Consider the following 17,407-nt stretch of genomic DNA (forward strand, 5'->3'; position numbering starts at 1 on the left):
TTTTCTTCTTTGTAAAAATAATAAATAAAATATCATAAATTTGTGCCAGGTTCTTTGATTCAGGAGCAGAATGTTCCAAGGTTAATGAAGTTTGCACATCTCTGCTGTGAAATAGTTTCATTGTGGCTGTAGGGATTTTTAATCCCCCCAGGGCATAAATGCCATTAGTATCCTGATTCAGCACTTTTCATTATGTAGTAGATGATGTCAATGCAAGAAGAGCAATATTGGCAGTCCTTTTTTTTCTGAATGCTGCAGTGTCTTTAAAACAATACATTAACTCTGTGCATCCGCCATATAAAATGCCTTTCTCAATTTTTCTTTCCACAGATGATGACGATGACGTTGATAATTCAACACAGTCATCACTAAAAGAATCCCAGGTTTCTGCCGATTCCAGTAAGTGGCATTCGATACTAAGTAGAGATTCTCTCTAGAACGCAAAGGTTTATACACAGATAATCTGCAGTTTTTTTACTGTGCAAAATGTTCAATCCAAAAGATTGTCAAGAAGCTGGTGTAGAGATTCAGGAATATGACCTTGCAGAAATATGCAGGAACCCTTACCTGAGCAAAAGGGGATGAAGCACTGTTTAAAATGCAAACAATGAGATAACATTTGGACGTTGGTCAGGGAGATGCCTCCTTGATTCACAATATAAAAAGGAGAAGATACAACACAATTCTGACTTGTTAGACTTCGTTATTATAGCCAATCCTAATGAACATTTTAGCCTTTCTTGGAGAAGATTTCCTCATATGGCCTACTAGTGCAGCTGACAGCTAGCCAGCTCTTGTTATAATTGACAATATTGTTATTAAACAATGATTAACTCAAGCTGTTTGTGTGATTCAGCCCTTCAAAGTGTCTGTGATGCAGATTCTTTGAAATACTAGCTGTTTATTATTGAATATTTTAACATATGTAAGGTTAAAACTACTAAATTAACCTAATATCATAACTATAAATGACATATGAAAAGAAATCCATTGCTCTCTCTATTGAATTAAATAATTGTATTTATTGTGATTGATTGATTGATTTATTAATTGTTTGTACACTAGTTTCAGTGTGATTTAAAGAGCAGAATTTAAATTTTGTTTTTACATAAAATAGTTCTCAATATATTACAGATCTCATTGCCTTTTGCATTGTCAGGTTTAAGAGCTCCTTACTATTTTGTTAGCTTACTTTTGTACTTTTAAATATAATTGTTGTTAAAAGTGTTTTTCTACAGAGTAAAACAATATAAATGTTGAGTTAAAGAGAAATAGAGAAAAGTAATAGAAAAGTGAAAAAGAAATATAGAAAAGGTAGAAAAGGAAAAAAGTATTAACAAAGAAGTGATTTTTGGTCTTTTTAACAGCAGTTATAAGAACTCTTATATTTTGCGCTCTCTCTCTCTCTCTCTCTCTCTCTCTCTCTCTCTCTCTCTCTCTCTCTCTCTCTCGCACGCTCTCGCTCTCGCTCTCTCTTTTTCTCTCTCTCTCTCTAGGTTACATCAAAGTTTCCTTCTTTCCATAATGTAACCTTTCTAGTCTACCGATCGATAAAATAATAATCAGTTAATTTTCTTTTTTCAGCAAAAAGTCCCTAAGGGGTTTTCAGTTTCTAATTTAGCGGCTCCCAATCTTTTCTATACCCCGCACCCCTATGCTTCTGATATAGTCTCACACCCCTTACAAAAGTTCAAAATAACGGCAACAAATTATGCATATACACTATAATTTTGAAGACCCAAGTTTTTGAACCCCCTGGAATATCGTCTTGCACCCTCAGCCCGGGAACCCCTGGTCCAATAAATGTAGCAGCTGATCTTTCCCTAAGCAAACAATTTTTCTATCTCTGCTAGACTTCTTTACCAATCCTCTGTTGTGGGTATTTCAGAATCTCCACCCAGCAATGATCATTTATAAAAACAATGTGCAATGGCTTTTTTTCTAGTTGTCTGTGCATTAATCCCAACTAAAAAGTTCTTGGTTCAGTTGAATCTTTGTCTCCATGATTCTGTGTATCAACCAAATGTATTTGAATTCAAAATGTTCTGGCTTTTTTACAAGTCCATCAGCCATGATAAAATGACCCTTCATGTTGTCTGCACTACATTTGTAGTACCTTTACTTAGGCTAGGTGACTTTTCTGAAGTCATATATCAATGGTACATCATTTTATAAAAAATTCTCCTTTAGATTTTAATGTGAATTCCAATCCTTTCAGCTACTTTTTCCCACTGTTTCCAACAATGTTATGTCCCAAATTCTCAGCCAGTTTTATCCTATACTCTTTCACGTGTTCATTTTCCATTTCAAATTTCAGCAAAGAGTGCATACATTTTGGCAATTACATGTTCATCATTTGTACATCATTCAAATTCTGTCTCCTGTTACTCAATTCCGAATGTCCTGTTAACTACCTTAAATCTTTCTCTTAACTGTGCATTTGTTTGTTGTACTTTTCAGCCACAAGGTCTCCAAAAATGATTTAAAACGCTTGCATTTGACTTAAGGATGGGGATCACTTTTTCCTTTCTCCCATAGCCTTCCTGTTGATTTCAGAATCTTTTCATGCACTAGATGCAGAGGTAGCCCCCTGAGCTTTTCATGCTGAAGATAAAATATTTGAAGGATCATCCCTTCCCACATTAGAATATTTGGTGTTTTTCATTCTAAACAACTATTCCTCCTCCACATGAAATATTTTCGCTAGGGCACGGGAGATGCCATGTGCTTTCACGGATTTTGCAGTACTGCTTGAAGTTAAATCCCAAATATTCCAAGTAGAATGCATGGTCCTATTTTCTACCCTGTGTTCTTTAACACAAACTCAATAGGTGAATAAAGATATATGAAATCTGAGATAATCGTAGATTCTGATAATTTTCTTTCTAATTTCATAATCCTCTGGGTTTTTTGGACTGCGCTATTCTTTCTTCTCCCAAAATTAACAGTAGATTTTTGGGCTGAAATATAAATCTAAAACTGCCTTAACTATGAGAGAAGTCTGATTTTATGAAATCAGATTGTGTTTTACAACAACTTATATTTAAAAAGCAACTACTTAATCAGCATGTTTTTAAGACCTTTATGGTTATATTGAATATTTAGCAGGATTTAGCATACAGATTTTTTTTTATATTATTAACATTTTCAGAAATAGAACATAAAATAACAGAATCTCATGGACTGAGCCCTAAAACATTGTGAAGCCTCTATTAAGAAAGATTCAACATTTTTATTCCTGATTCACAATCTGTTTTTATTAATTTTGTTTTATTTTTACATGAACAGTGTTTTGTGCATATACTACTAATTGGTTTTAGTTTTTAAATTCTATGTGTTTCTGTTCTCAGATAATTTCAAACTATTTAAATATTTCAAATTACAGTTCTGGAGGCTTATTTTACTTGTGTCAATATTTCTTTCGTCCTTGGGGCCTCCTAAACTTTGTTCCCTGAGCTATAAAATAGAGTTCATAGCATGAAGTGCTGAAGATCATATTGGTTTTGTCAATTTTATACGCTTTTTAAAATTGTGCTCTGACTCATTTTTTGCTGTATAAAATTAAAATTATTACTGTCTTAGGATGATGAAAATGTAGCAAATATTGTCTATAAATGGAACGTGGATATGACTGTGGATGTGAAGCTCCTTTTTTAAAGCAAGCCTAGATTGTGTGGACCATTTGAATGGAGGCTTATGTAGAAATGGAGTTTAGCATTATGGCATTGATGGTTTATACTTATGAACCCTGGTGGCACAGTGGTTAGAATGAAGTATTGCAAACTAACTCTGCCCACTGCCAAGAGTTTGATCCTAATGAGGCTCAAGGTTGACTCAGCCTTCCATCCTTCACAGGATGGTAAAATAAGGACCCAGATTGTTGGGAGACAATATACTGACTCTGTAAACTGCTCAGAGAGTACTGTAAAGCACTATGGGGTGGTATATAAGTGTAAGTGCTATTGCTGTTGTTGTTGCTGTTGCTATTGCTATGAAGACTGGCAGACTTGTACAGCCATAAATCATGATTTTGGGTAATTAGCATTGGTTCTCAAGATCTGTTTGGATCCAAATTTAGCTAGCTCATCCAGGATTGTAAATGAAAAGGTGCCAATGCAATTTCTAAGGGTTTAGAATAATGGAATCCACGTGTCTTTAAGTCCACATGTTTTAAAGTTTCCAAAGTTGAGAGACACTGCACTTAGAGGACTTCTGACTAATGACTATCTAGCTTCTGATTAAAAAATGTGTAGGTCTTAAACATAATTTTGTCTAATTCCCCGATCAGTGCATGATCCACTAGAACAATGTTTCTCAATGGGAACCTCAAGACATATGGATTATAACTGTCAGAATTCTGGGAATTGAAGTTCACATGTCTTAACGTTGCCCAGCTTGAGAAACACTGCACTAGAAGACCTCTGACTGATGACTTATCTAGCTTCTGATTAAGGAGCTTGTAGCAAAGGAGAAGTCTTCATATGGTAATCTATACTACTAGATGACAGTTAGTACAGTCTGATAGCTCATGAGTGGAAGAGAAAATGTTTTTAATATGCATCTGAGGAATCTTTGCTTATTTCTTATAGACCAGATGTTACTCGATGTAGCCTCTTTGATCAGTGTAAATAATAGAACTGCAATCACAATCCATTAATATTGCAATTAAGAATTACCTTTCAAATGCCTCAGCAATTTGGAAGCGTATGCTACTTAACTGTATTTCTTGTGTTATATATTAGAATATTTGTTTTTGTTTTAGGTAAGCAAATATTAAAAATATACGATGGGAATGACGCAGTAAAACGTAATCAGTATCGTCTCATTACAGTTCCGAGGATTACAAAAAATGAAGAAGTTGTGGTAAGAATGCCAACAAACCAAATTGACTTCTCTGTTTATTGAAAATTCTGTAGAATTTAATTATGCTTGTAAGAGAGACTAAAACTTTGGACCAAGTGTTATTCTTTTATGGCAAAACAGTAATCAGTGAGAAAGTAACTACTAGCTGGTATAGTACTGACTTAGATATCTGTTTTTTGGTCTCTGGTCTTTGACTGTAATAAACTTACTTGACTTGAGTTAATATCTGTTTTTAAGTTTTATCTTAATTTTCAATATATTTAACAGTGCCATGTGCGTAATGTTGCTACTTGTATTTTGAGTTTTGATTGACTTTAAATAGGGAATCAATATTTGGAGGTTATTAAGTTATGCCTACTTAATGGGAGGGGACATCTGGTTACCAATTGTTACTGTACCAACAAAGGAATAGAATAGAATGGAATGGAATAGAATCTGGAAGGGACCTTGGAGGTCTTCTAGTCCAGCTCCCTGCTCAAGCAGGAGACTTTATATCATTTCAGACAAGTGGCTGTCCAGTCTCTTCTTAAAAACCTTGAGTGATGAAGCACCCACAACGTCTTAAGGCAAGCTGTTCCACTGGTTAATTGACCTCAGTGTTAGGAAGTTTCTCCTTAATTCCAGGTTGCTTCTCTTCTTGATTAGTTTCCATCCGTTGTTTCTTGTATTGCCTTCTGGTGCTTTGGAAAATAAATTGACCCTCTCCTCCTTGTGGCAGCCTCTCAAATACTGGAATACTACTATCATGTCCCCCCTAGTCCTTCTTTTCTCTAGACTGGCCATTCCCAAATCCTGCAACCGTTCTTCATATGTTTTAGTCTCCAGGCCTTTAATCATCTTAGTTGCTCTTCTTTGCACTTTTTCCAAAGACTCAACATCTTTTTTGTAATGTGGTGACCAAAACTGGATGCAGTATTCCAGATGTGGCCTTACTAAGGCTTTTTAAAGTGGTACTAATACTTTCACATGATTTTGATTCTGTGCCTCTGTTTATACAAGCAAGGATTGTATTAGCTTTTTTGGCTGCTGCCGCACATTGCTGACTCATGTTTAAGTGATCGTCCACCAGGACTCCACAGTCCCTCTCACACTTACTATTTTTGAGCCAGGTTTCGCCTAATCTGTACTTGTACCTTTGGTTTTTCCTGCCCAGGTATAAAATCTTGCTTTTCTCACATTATTATTTTGTTGGATAGGGCCCATTTGTTCAAATCTGTCAAGATCTTTTTGGATTCTGAGCTTGTCTTCTGGGGTGTTGGCTATTCCTGCCAGCTTAGTGTCATCTGCAAATTTGATGAGATCCCCTTCTATTCCCTCACCTAAGTCATTTATGAGGATATTGAAGAGTACTGGGACTAAGTACAGCTTCTGTGAAGTTGAGTTTGATTCCTGGAGGTGTCCATGTTGATTTCTTAGTAAATTTAGGAAAAGAGATTGCTGTTTTTTTTTTTATTCTGAAATGTCATTGCAATTTCTCAATCTATTCTGAGACCTTGGAATGACAGAATATTCTCCCATCCCAGGGCTAACTGGGTTTGTTCCCACTTAGCATTTTCAGGAACAATCTAGGATGGGGTACATTGGTAATTGGGGTACATGATAATGTATAATGATAGAACTTGCCAATATTGAGGAAAGATTAGAATTTCACACTTTTTTCAATCTTATCACAAAACGTCTCAGGGGAAATGTAACTGCTGATTGGAACTGTATACTTGACATAAAGTGAGGGCTGTATCACCATTCCATTCAGGCATATTCTTTTGATTTTTTTAAAAAAACAAGGATTTACTGTTGTAGGAGGCTGCGCTGAGGGCGTACTACATCAATGATGATCAGCAAGATTACGAACTTCAGACATTCACTCAGCAGGCCTTGTTTTGTGACGACATCATTAATAGGAACGATACAACTGAAGAGGCGCAGCCGGGGTCTGTCTTCCGAGAAGCAATTCCTGAGGCTTGGGTTATCAGAGCTAAACCTAAGGAGAACGAAGTCATAAAGATTTATCCTGGCTGGCTGAAGTGAGTCATCTTTTTCTCAGCAACTTCCAAATAGGAAGACTCTTGTTGCATATTTATTGACCCAAAGAGATGCCCCTCTCCCAAAATATTACAGGAAAAAAAAATCAGCAGACAAAAACTGGACAAGGAAGGGAAAAAGAGAGAGAGAAAGAAAAAGAGAGAGAAAGAAGAGAGAGAGAGAGAGAGAGAGAGAGAGAGAGAGAGAGAGAGAGAGACCCTGTCCAGACATAACATGGATTAAATTCTTGAAGCAAACAGCTCTTCCAAAGCAGCTGCTAATCTTCAGAGGCATCCATGCCTTGCAGCAACAAATTACAATAGTCATATCTAGCTCCTGTATAGATCTCTGCTTTTAGCATCTGCTTCTATATTTACCATAGAATGCAAGAGTACCTCTCCCAATTCATAGATCCCTCTTTTATGAAGGATACAAGAAAGTTGAAGGTGAAGTCTTCCTTGCTTGGAGTTCTATATCTAGGGACTGTCTGAACATATCCATGTGGCTTGTTTGATAACATTTCTTGTTGGCTTCCTGTCCAAGTGTTAATAAAGTCAGATAGGAGTTGCTAGCTATTATGGCATGATATCAAAGTACTGAGGTTATTTATTCTATAATGCCCATCTTATACATAAACAAACAACTTTTAAGAGTTAGTTTACATCCAGGTAGCCACTACACTGCATTATTTTAACACCATTTAGGATATGGAAAGCTCTTGTCTTTTCCTTTTTTTGTATGGTTTAACTATCACTACCAATAATAGCAAAACAGAGATTAATTTGTAGACCCACTTTGTGCCAACAGCAGGAAGGAGTCAGGCAAAGGATGGATTTCGCACAGAAATCACTTGCTTTATTTCTGTCCCCTCCCACTTTGCTGAGTGGAGAGATTGAAGAGGAAGGGATTTCAAGAGAGTAGTGTAAGTTACTTGCGTAGAAAAGGAAAAGGCCTCCGGAGCCCGGATCGGCTGTGGGGGGAGGGCGCGAAATTGCTCTGCAGCCATAGATCCAGGCGGCAGAAGCCTTTTCCAGGCCTCCGGAGCCTGGATCAGGCTGCTGGGGGTCTGCAAAATCGTTCTGCAGCCACACCTGTACTCCAGCTGGCAGCTTAGAAGGAACCGATTCTTCCGTTCAAAAAAAGGTGCCGGAACGCCTTTCCGTGAGTTCTATGACAAAAAAAAGCCCTGATTAAAGTGCTATAAGTTCAGGAGTCTTAGACTTTGATTATTCAGTCTGACAATAAATATGATGTGGCCTTTTCCACCTGATACTACTTCTTTAATGATTTACTTAGAAAATCTGTCAGATAACGTAGCAACAACCTTTGCACTTTTTTTTTACCACTTACATAATTCTCCCACCACCCCTTGGCTTTCTGTAAAAGCACATTGTTTTTAAGGAGAATATGAGTCTCCTGCAAAAAAGCAATTGTAGTTCCCAACATTTTTAAATTTAGCCAACACCTGTTTATGCTAGTCTGAAAAAAAAACACTTAACTTTGCATGTTGCAAAGGAGATTGGTCAGTGGATAATAGGTGAACAAGAAAAGAAGCAAAGCTATATATATTCACGCCTGGACGATAAGGAATCCTAAGCAGCAGCAATTATTAAAATCAAAACAATATGTTATATCTTTGCATTATTTTGTAATCTTTAAATTTCTTAATTCCTTAGCCAGTTTTTCAGAGTAAGCAAGAGAAATGCTAGCATTCTGTGTGCACCATTGTTCCAGCAACATCTGCCGAGATACGTAACAGCTTCCTTTGTTCTAAATGAAATACATAGTGATATATTGCCATACTAAAATTGTTTATTCACTAGCTTTAATCACTGAAATAGTAACTTTTAGTTTTTAAAAACAGGCAGTGATTATATGCATTTGAGGATGGTTTTTAAAAAGGATCTAACTAAACTTTAACCTTGTCCTGAATAGCTATTCTTGTGTCATTGTTATTCTTCTTCTTCTTCATTGCTTTTTATTTTTATGATTTATTTAATTTGTATTTTGCATTCCTAGACTGCCTATCTCCCGCTATGTTTGCCACCCAGAATCATGTTTGTTTGATGGGCAATTATATAATCTCCGACACTAATTATAGGTGATGGTAGCAAGTCTGTGAGTTAAAAATCAGATTTTAATCAGCTGCAAAGAAAATGAAACGGAGCAGAATATTATAGTTTAAGAGCAAAACAAGAAGAATCTTGAAAGTCCTTTATGATTAGTATATTTATCAAAACAGAATCTTCAGTGGGTGCCACAATAACATTAATAAATAATATGTTCAAATAAATAACAAGTTCATACAGACACTCGCCTATGACGTATTCAAGTAAGGTACATGTTATATACACAGTATGTGAAGTTTTAGCAACTTATTTGATAAACTGCAGGATCAATATCTCACAATTTGATAAACAGTTCTGTTGTAGAGAATGAGAAAATATTATTTCTGTTTCTTTGATTCTCTTATCTTGTATATAAACTTTTACCCACGTCCTCAGGGTTGGAGTGGCCTGTGTTTCAATACGTATATATAAGGGAAGCACCACCGAAATGGTCATTAAAGAAGTTCTTCCACTACTTGGATACCAGGTAGGCAGTAATATAAAACTAGTTGGTTCTTCCGGGGTCTGATGGGTTAAATTTAATTGTCTTACTCGATTTGTAATCCTACTGTGATCCCAAACAAGAGGCACAAGAAAATAGCTAGGGAATTTCATTGCTAGTCCATTAGAGCAGTGGTCCTCAACCTTTCTGGATTGGCGAACCGGGGGGGGGGAGATGCAATGGTTCTGTGTGAGTGGCAGGTGCGCGCACACGCTCCATTTACATGAGCAGCAGGCATGCCGCCTACCGCTTCTGCGGCCCGATTCTGAATGGGCCGCAGCCTGGTACCGGGCCACAAACTGGTGGTTGGGGACCCCTGCACTAGAGTTTTGATATACATCTTCTGTTTCTCCACATCCTACAAAGTCTGAGGAACTAGTTATTTAAATAGCTTTTTTCTGACTGGCTGCTATGTTGACCTTACTTGATAGAAGAATGATGGGAAAGAGAAGCAGAATAGGGAGGGTCAGGATAATCACTCTCTCGTTATATTTTACACATTCCCTAGGACTCCCCAGAAAGCAGATGGAAGGGCTTAGGTCTGTACTTTCAATCTGTCAGGATTAAAATTTATATTATGATCTTGTTAAAGGGAGTGAAGGTTACAGAGAGTGGGTCTTCTTCTGCCTAAGATCCAAAACAATTTGGATTAAGTTTTTCCTACTTGATATGTGGCATGAGAAATCAGAATAAGATCCATTAGGATCCAGTTTTGGTATTTTTATAAATACTAAGTGTAACTCACATTCCTTTCTTCGGTGAATGGTGCATCTATGAGAGTTTGTCTACTGAAAACAGGCAATTCCCACATTTTTCTTTAATGGACTGGATCATGTTCTGCTTAGAGGACCCCAAATAGTTTAAACTAATGTTTAAGGCTAAGCCTGAAGGAGAATGATCCTTATCCTCTTTTCTTTTTTTGTGGCTTTTTGATTTTTTTCTGCATTGATTCTTGCCAAAATTAATAATCCATTGTTATTTAGCCACAGGCGAAAATGCTATTGAAGTTCTACACCTGTCTTGTTAAAGCCACAGGGACATTTGGGGCAAAACATGCTCCACTTTAGATTATTGGTGACTGAGCCACACTCGTTGTATACAGTAAATTAATATTTAATACTTTGGCACTTACTTATGCGGTGTTCAAGAAAATTTGTCTTTCAATGTCTAATAAAAGTCCACAACTTGGTGTTGTTTTTCAAACTGCAATGCAAAATGTACTATCTTTTCAGATAGTAAGAAAATTGTGATACTAAAGGGAGGACAGCTTTGGTTTTATTTCTATTTATGAATACATTTTAATTTTCTTTTTAAATCATGAAAACAGTTTTAAATCCTATAGTTTACTAGACATTTATTTTAACATATCTCTCTTTTGGCAGTCAGATTACTTCCAAAACTTCAAATTGGTGGAAGTCCTTATGGGCTCCAGACAAGGTGAGATACTGGTCATATTTACTGTTCCACTGTATTATGTAAATGTAATTTAACTTCAGTTTAAAGACCTGGGTGTCTGATTTTCTTATTTTTTTAAATTGCAAGTTCCTTTACTTCTAAGAAATTTCAATACTGGCAATTTTGACAGCTTTAATTAACAGCATGATAGCTTTCAATTAAAAAACAATCAATGAAGATTTTTTTAAAATTCTCCTTAGTTCAGCGAATGGTGCTGGATGATCATGAATCAATTATCAGCAGATTACAAGACATCAGAAAGGTAAATAAGGAAACTATACAAACTCTTATGAATATTTCTAAAAAGTCATGGTACAAAGATATTTAGGCAAAATGACTGGATTCACATATAAGGAGATCCCACAGTTGCTGACATTTCTATTTAATAATTTATCCACGTGGCTTTTCTAGCGAGGTGCTGTCACTTAACCAATGAAAAAAACTCCAGAAGAAACAAAATTCAGTATTTCACCAGTGCTGGAAGTCTGGGTTTGTCCCTCCTTTAAAAAAGCCAGTGGTTGACAGAAAAAAAAATACGTAGTAACTCCAAATCCTGGTTTATTTGAGGAAGGAGGCAAAAGTCCTTCTTCAGAAGTAATGCCAAGCTCTTGCTTCTGGTGGTTGTGCTGGTTGCATGTCACTTATAAAATGCATTTCTGGTTTACTGTAGCAACAGCTATTGTGACCATAAGTAAATAGTTTGCTATTTTCTTCATTGTGTATTCTTGGCATAGAATTTTAAATTCCATGGTATTATTCTCAAATTACTTGGGTGCCTGTTTACACTAATGGCACTCTAACTATTTGTAGTTTTCAAACTTGTAGGACAGACTGAAAATGAACAAGTAAATCCAAAACAAACTTCTCTGCTGGAGAACGATCCTTCTGGTAGACAGGCTTCATGGTCTTGAAATAGCGTTTTGGCAAGATGGTTATAAAAGTCTTGAATTTCTCTCTGTATGAAATGTGTTTTAAGGTGATGAAATTTAATTTTTTTTTCTTACACAGACATCATTACGTCAGATGAACCAAACAAGATTTTACATTGTAGAAAACAATATATCGACTGTGCGTGTCCATCTGTTTGTTGGTGGTCTACCACTACATCTTACTGCAGAAGAATATACAAAAATCCTCAAAGATGAATTAGCCATCAAAAGTACGTCAGATAACCCCCTTCCCCCATGTCTTTTTTAATCTACATGAAATGAAAAGTGCTTTTATATTTTGAAATGTGCTCAGATGTCATCTCTCTTTGGAATTACTTTTTATGTTTTATATACATGCTGCAAGTTGTAGAAAATGTTTTAACCAAAGACTCTTAATTTAATCAGAGGCAACCATCCGTATGCCCCTGACACTTATTTTTACTATTAATAAATTGTTCTACTCTTTCATTTTTCCTTGGATTGAATGACAGCCACTGACTTTCCATTTTTGCGTGTATGATTTTACATGAAATTATTATTAGGTGTAAATGTATTACATTTATAAGTCATTTTTAGTTTGGGGGGGAAATTGTAGAAAATAATAAGGAATACTGATTTGGTGTTAAAGTAATATCCCCTTAAAAAGAGTAGGTGTGAAGACTGGATTTTTTTTAAAAAAAAATTAACTAAATTAGAATTGGCTATTTTGGATAATGAAGGAGAAGTGGAAATTTATGAGTTGGGTTCATTGCTGGGTGAAAATATATTGGATTCTATCTTTTGTTAAACACCAACCTGACATGTTATGCAATCGTTCTGTCCCTCTTTCTCCATCACATTTCTGAAAATGAATGTGGGTTGTATATATATATATCTGTTGGGTCCTCAGAAGCTCAGTTGCACAGATGAAAATTGTGCCCATGGTTTATGGAATGTTGCCCATCCAATCCTTGCTGACAGCAACTTAAATTAATAGCTTATGTGTGATTTGTGTTTGTTTAACTAACATTCCCATCAGTACTATTTGGAATTAGCTTTGTTTTATCACGAACCAGTTGATCCTATTTACTATCCTGAAGCCTTAGCTTAAAATCCATGGACAGTTTGTGTTTAAATTTCACTCATTCAAATAAACAAAATTGACCTTTTAAAATATGTCTAAAATGAGACAGCATTAACTTATTAGCTATACACTTTTCTTTCAGTTAGAAAAAAAAAGTTTTTAAAAGGGATACATGGGCAATGATTTTTTTTATTATTATTTCAGCAAATTTAGTTTCTGTGAGTCACATATATTCATCTCAAGGTAAGAATATAATGTTTTAATTCAAATTTGGCAGCTGAACTGTTGGACGTTCTGTGTCGCTTTGGTTCATGCATGGTGTATGAGAGTTACTTCACTAGCTCTTCCCCTTCCTCCTAATGCTCTTTGCATGTAGAAGCATGAGCTCTTTCCTAATTGTACTAAAATGTATTGATATTTCATCTCCTAGAGAACATTATATTTTTTTAAAAAATCTAGTCTATATAGTACCATAGAAAGAAGTGTTGTTTTCCTGAAATAAACCCAGTCCCCAGTGATCCTAATACCCAATGAAGTTTTAGATTTGAGTGACTGAGCTTAATAGCATACAAATACTGTATTGGGACAAATATGGTAACTCATTGTATTATACATAAGAAGTATGGGCATGTCATATTAAATATATTCTTCATTTATTATAGGTGCTGTTGTACTAGAAATTACTTGTTTTTCCGAAGCTGAAAGATTATATATGTTAGTTAAAGATACTTCCGTCAGTGACAAGGCATTAACTGCAGTTATACTCCCGGAAGTTCTGGTAAGATCCATTGGCTGTCTGTAGTAACATAAGACATTAATATATGACCTAATTATACAATTCATGTTTATTTAGCCTATTTTCCTCTGATGTTTATTTTTATTTTGTTTTGTTTGTTAGACACCTATATTGCTTCAGTCTAGTGGCTTTCAGTGCATTGAGTTTTATATAAATGTTATAGAGTTTCTGTATAACATACTTGGCACCAATAGGAATTAATCTCTGAAGGCCTTCAGAAAAACAGTTAGGCCTCTGCAAGCCTTTGGTAAGCCATGAGTGGGCTACTTGTACAGGTAGTCCTCGACTTACGACCACAATTGAGCCTAAAATTTATGTTGCTAAGTGAGACATTTGTTAAGTGACTTTTGCCTCATTTTATGACCGTTCTTGCCATAGTTGTTAAGTGAATCACTGCAGTTAAATTAGCAACACGGTTGTTAAGTGAATCTGGCTTCCCTATTGACTTTGCTTGTCAAATGGTCGCAAAAGGTGATCACATGGCCCCAGGACACCGCAACCGTCGTCAATATGAGCCAGGTGCCAAATGCCTGAATTTTGATCACATGACCATGGGGATGCTGCAACGGTTATAAGTGTGAAAAATGGTCATAAGTCACTTTTTTCAGTGCCGTTGTAACTTTGAACTGTTGTAAGTCGAGGACTATCTGTATTTCAGGGGAGGGGAAACTGTTTCAAAAGTGGGGAGCTGCCATAGACAATGTCCATTTCCATGACCCTATTAATCACACTGCACACTAGATGAGGACCTTCAGCAGGCATTCCCTGTTTGATCATAATGGTTAGACAGACTCAAGATTTCATGTATACCTAAGTCCCGAAGCACGTAGAGCTTTTTAATTAATGAACTGCACCTTAAGTGCGCTTAGAAACATATGGACAGCCGTAACTGTAGCTCCTATAGTTAAGTAGCAGTAATGAGATTTCCCATAACAACATGGGGCGACACAGCTTGCACTAATTGAAATTTCTGTGTCATTTTCTGTGATAGCCGCATATAAAAGGAATTGCATTAATCTAGGAGTGAGATGCCTACAGAATGAAAGATGCTCTTCAGCTCTAGGCAAGGGTACAGCTGGGCAAAGAACCTCCTGATCAGGACTTCCACTTGGTCTTCCATCAGGAACCATGAGTCCAGAAGGAATCCCAAGATCAGGGGAACATTACCTGTTGAGAGCAAAAATTGTTACTAATCTGGAAACATTTAACTACTTAATGAACTGTCACTCCATTTGTCTATGTTATTTCCTATCCGGATCCTGGTAGACCCAGGTACTGGCTTAAACTTCCACCATGTCCCCCATTTGAAGGAGAATGGAGATAGATATTGATGATATTTTATCCCATACTGGTGGATGACCTTCTCTACTGCAATAATTGCAAAATAAATAAGAGAATAAAAGAATAACAGAATTGGGGGTAACCTTGGAGATTCTAGTAGTCCAGCCCTTCCTCAAACAGGAGACTCTATACCAGTGGTTCTCAACCTGTGGGTCAGGACCCCATTTGGGGTCGATCGACCATTTCATGGGGGTCGCCAAGCAAGGCTGTCCGCCATTTTTTTTGTCCGCCATATTTTTTGTCCGCCATATTTTTCCCCCTTTTCCGGTGGGTGCCTTACCTCCCTTGGGCTGGGCCAGCTGGTGGTCGGCCTGCTCCGTCTCTGCCGCTTGCCAGCTACGCCTCGGCCTGCGCAGGGGGCGGAACCACGCATGCACGGCGCTCCCGGGCAGGGAAAGTCCTCGACTTACGACCGGTTGGGTAGTCCTCGACTTACGACTGGTTTAGTCCTCGACTTACGACCGGTTTAGTCCTCGACTTACGACCGGTTTAGTCCTTGACTTATGACCAGTTGGGGTCACGACATTAAAAAGGTTGAGAACCACTGCTCTATACCATCAGAGACAAATGGTTGTCCAATCTCTTCTTAACAACCTCAACTTCTGGAGACAGGTTGTTCCACTGATTAATTGTTCTAACTGTCAGGAAATTTCTCCTTAGTTCTAGGTTGCTTCTCTCCTTGATTAGTTTCCATCTATTGCTTCTTGTCCTGCCTTCAGGTGCTTTGGAGAATAGGTTGACCCCTCAGATATTGGAACATTGCTATCAGGTCACCTCTAGTCCTTCTTTTCATTAAACTAGACATACCTAATTCCTGCAACTGTTCTTCATATGTTTTAACCTCCAGTCCTCTAATCATCTTTGTTGCTCTTCTCTGCACTCTTTCTAGAGTCTCAACATCTTTTTTATTCTTATGGCAACCAAAACTGGATGCAATATTTCAAGTGTGGTCTTACCAAGGCGTTATAAAGTGGCACTAAAACTTCACATGTTAGTTAAATTAAATACTTAGAATAAGTTAGTTAAATACTTAGAAGAGAAACATATTAATTAGTTGCTATCAAGGAAATAATCCATTGCATGTTATTGACTGAATATTTTACATAATTGAGTTGTTCCTTAAAATCCAACTGGACTGACATTCTTTAAATAATGACTGTTCAAACATTTGCCCAGTATAAATAGTATTAATTAAATATGTGCTCTCTGGCATAGAGGTGATACAAATATATTCTAATAATCAGAGCAAAGTTTTCTTAGTGAAATGAAAGCGTTCTCATTTTTTATAGCAATTTAACTTGTTAAATTAAATTCAGCACTATTTTGCTGTTCCACTCTGATCACACAGAGAATGTGAAGAATTAACAAATAGAGGCATGGAAGAATTTACTGTCAGTTAGGAAATGTGTTGTTATAAACAAAGAACAGTTGTGTTTGATTTGGGCATTTAAAATAATAAGCTATTTTGGTTCAATCTAAAAGAAAAACAGCTTTGCCATTTAAAAGCTTGAAGGACAGTTCCAGTGTGCTTTAAATAAGAACATTAGCTATTTCTGGAGAGCATAACAGTGAGTTAATTTAGCTTTGCAAATAACTCTGCATATTGTTGAACGTTGTCAGTATTGAATTGGCAATTGATCAGGCAGGCTGAAATCTCTTGAAAATGTAAAAATGAATGGTGGTTACATTTTCTTATATGATAGCAGCAGGAGATCTTATTTCCTGGGATGTGCATCCTATGACATTTAGGAATGCTTTAAAGTTTCTTTTATAAGTTAGACCAATCACATAGGTTCTTATCTGACTGAACTTTCCCCCCCAGCCATTCCTTGATTTGTACTTGGGGTACATACTGACGTTCACAAGCATGTATGAGATTACATCTGGGGACAATAACTCCTAACCTGCTATAGTTACTGCTATGGCTTGTTTACTGGGTCTAAGGCAGCGGTTCTCAACCTATGGGTCGCGACCCCATTTGGGGTCGATCGACCATTTCACGAGGGTCACCAAGCAAGGCTGTCCGCCATTTTTTTCCCCTTTTCCGGCGGGTACCTTACCTCCCTTGGGCTGGGCCAGCTGGTGGTCGGCCTGCTCCGTCTCTGCCGCTTGCCAGCTACGCCTCGGCCGGCGCAGAGGGCAGAACCACGCATGCACGGCGCTCCCGGGCAGGGAAAGTCCTCGACTTAACGACCGGTTGGGTAGTCCTCGACTTACGACCGGTTTAGTCCTCGACTTACGACCGGTTTAGTCCTCGACTTACAACCGGTTGGGGGTCGCGGCATTAAAAAGGCTGAGAACCACTGGTCTAAGTGAATCCTTTGTTTC

At 37.1% G+C, this 17,407-nt stretch overlaps 1 protein-coding gene across 1 annotated transcript in view; it reads left to right on the forward strand.

Annotated features, from left to right (window-relative positions):
- Positions 1-17,407, forward strand: part of DGKQ (diacylglycerol kinase theta) — an 80,550-nt gene that overhangs the window by 42,620 nt on the left and 20,523 nt on the right. The window contains exons 8-16 of the mRNA XM_029285026.1: positions 331-399; positions 4,763-4,863; positions 6,664-6,887; positions 9,390-9,480; positions 10,878-10,932; positions 11,151-11,212; positions 11,959-12,109; positions 13,147-13,185; positions 13,605-13,720. Of these exons, the coding sequence (XP_029140859.1) occupies positions 331-399; positions 4,763-4,863; positions 6,664-6,887; positions 9,390-9,480; positions 10,878-10,932; positions 11,151-11,212; positions 11,959-12,109; positions 13,147-13,185; positions 13,605-13,720 (908 nt within the window). The remainder of the gene's footprint in view (positions 1-330; positions 400-4,762; positions 4,864-6,663; positions 6,888-9,389; positions 9,481-10,877; positions 10,933-11,150; positions 11,213-11,958; positions 12,110-13,146; positions 13,186-13,604; positions 13,721-17,407) is intronic.

This window comes from Protobothrops mucrosquamatus, unplaced genomic scaffold (genome assembly GCF_001527695.2).
Source record: "Protobothrops mucrosquamatus isolate PMUCROS unplaced genomic scaffold, P.Mucros_1.0 scaffold1199, whole genome shotgun sequence".
Classification (NCBI taxonomy): domain Eukaryota; kingdom Metazoa; phylum Chordata; class Lepidosauria; order Squamata; family Viperidae; genus Protobothrops; species Protobothrops mucrosquamatus.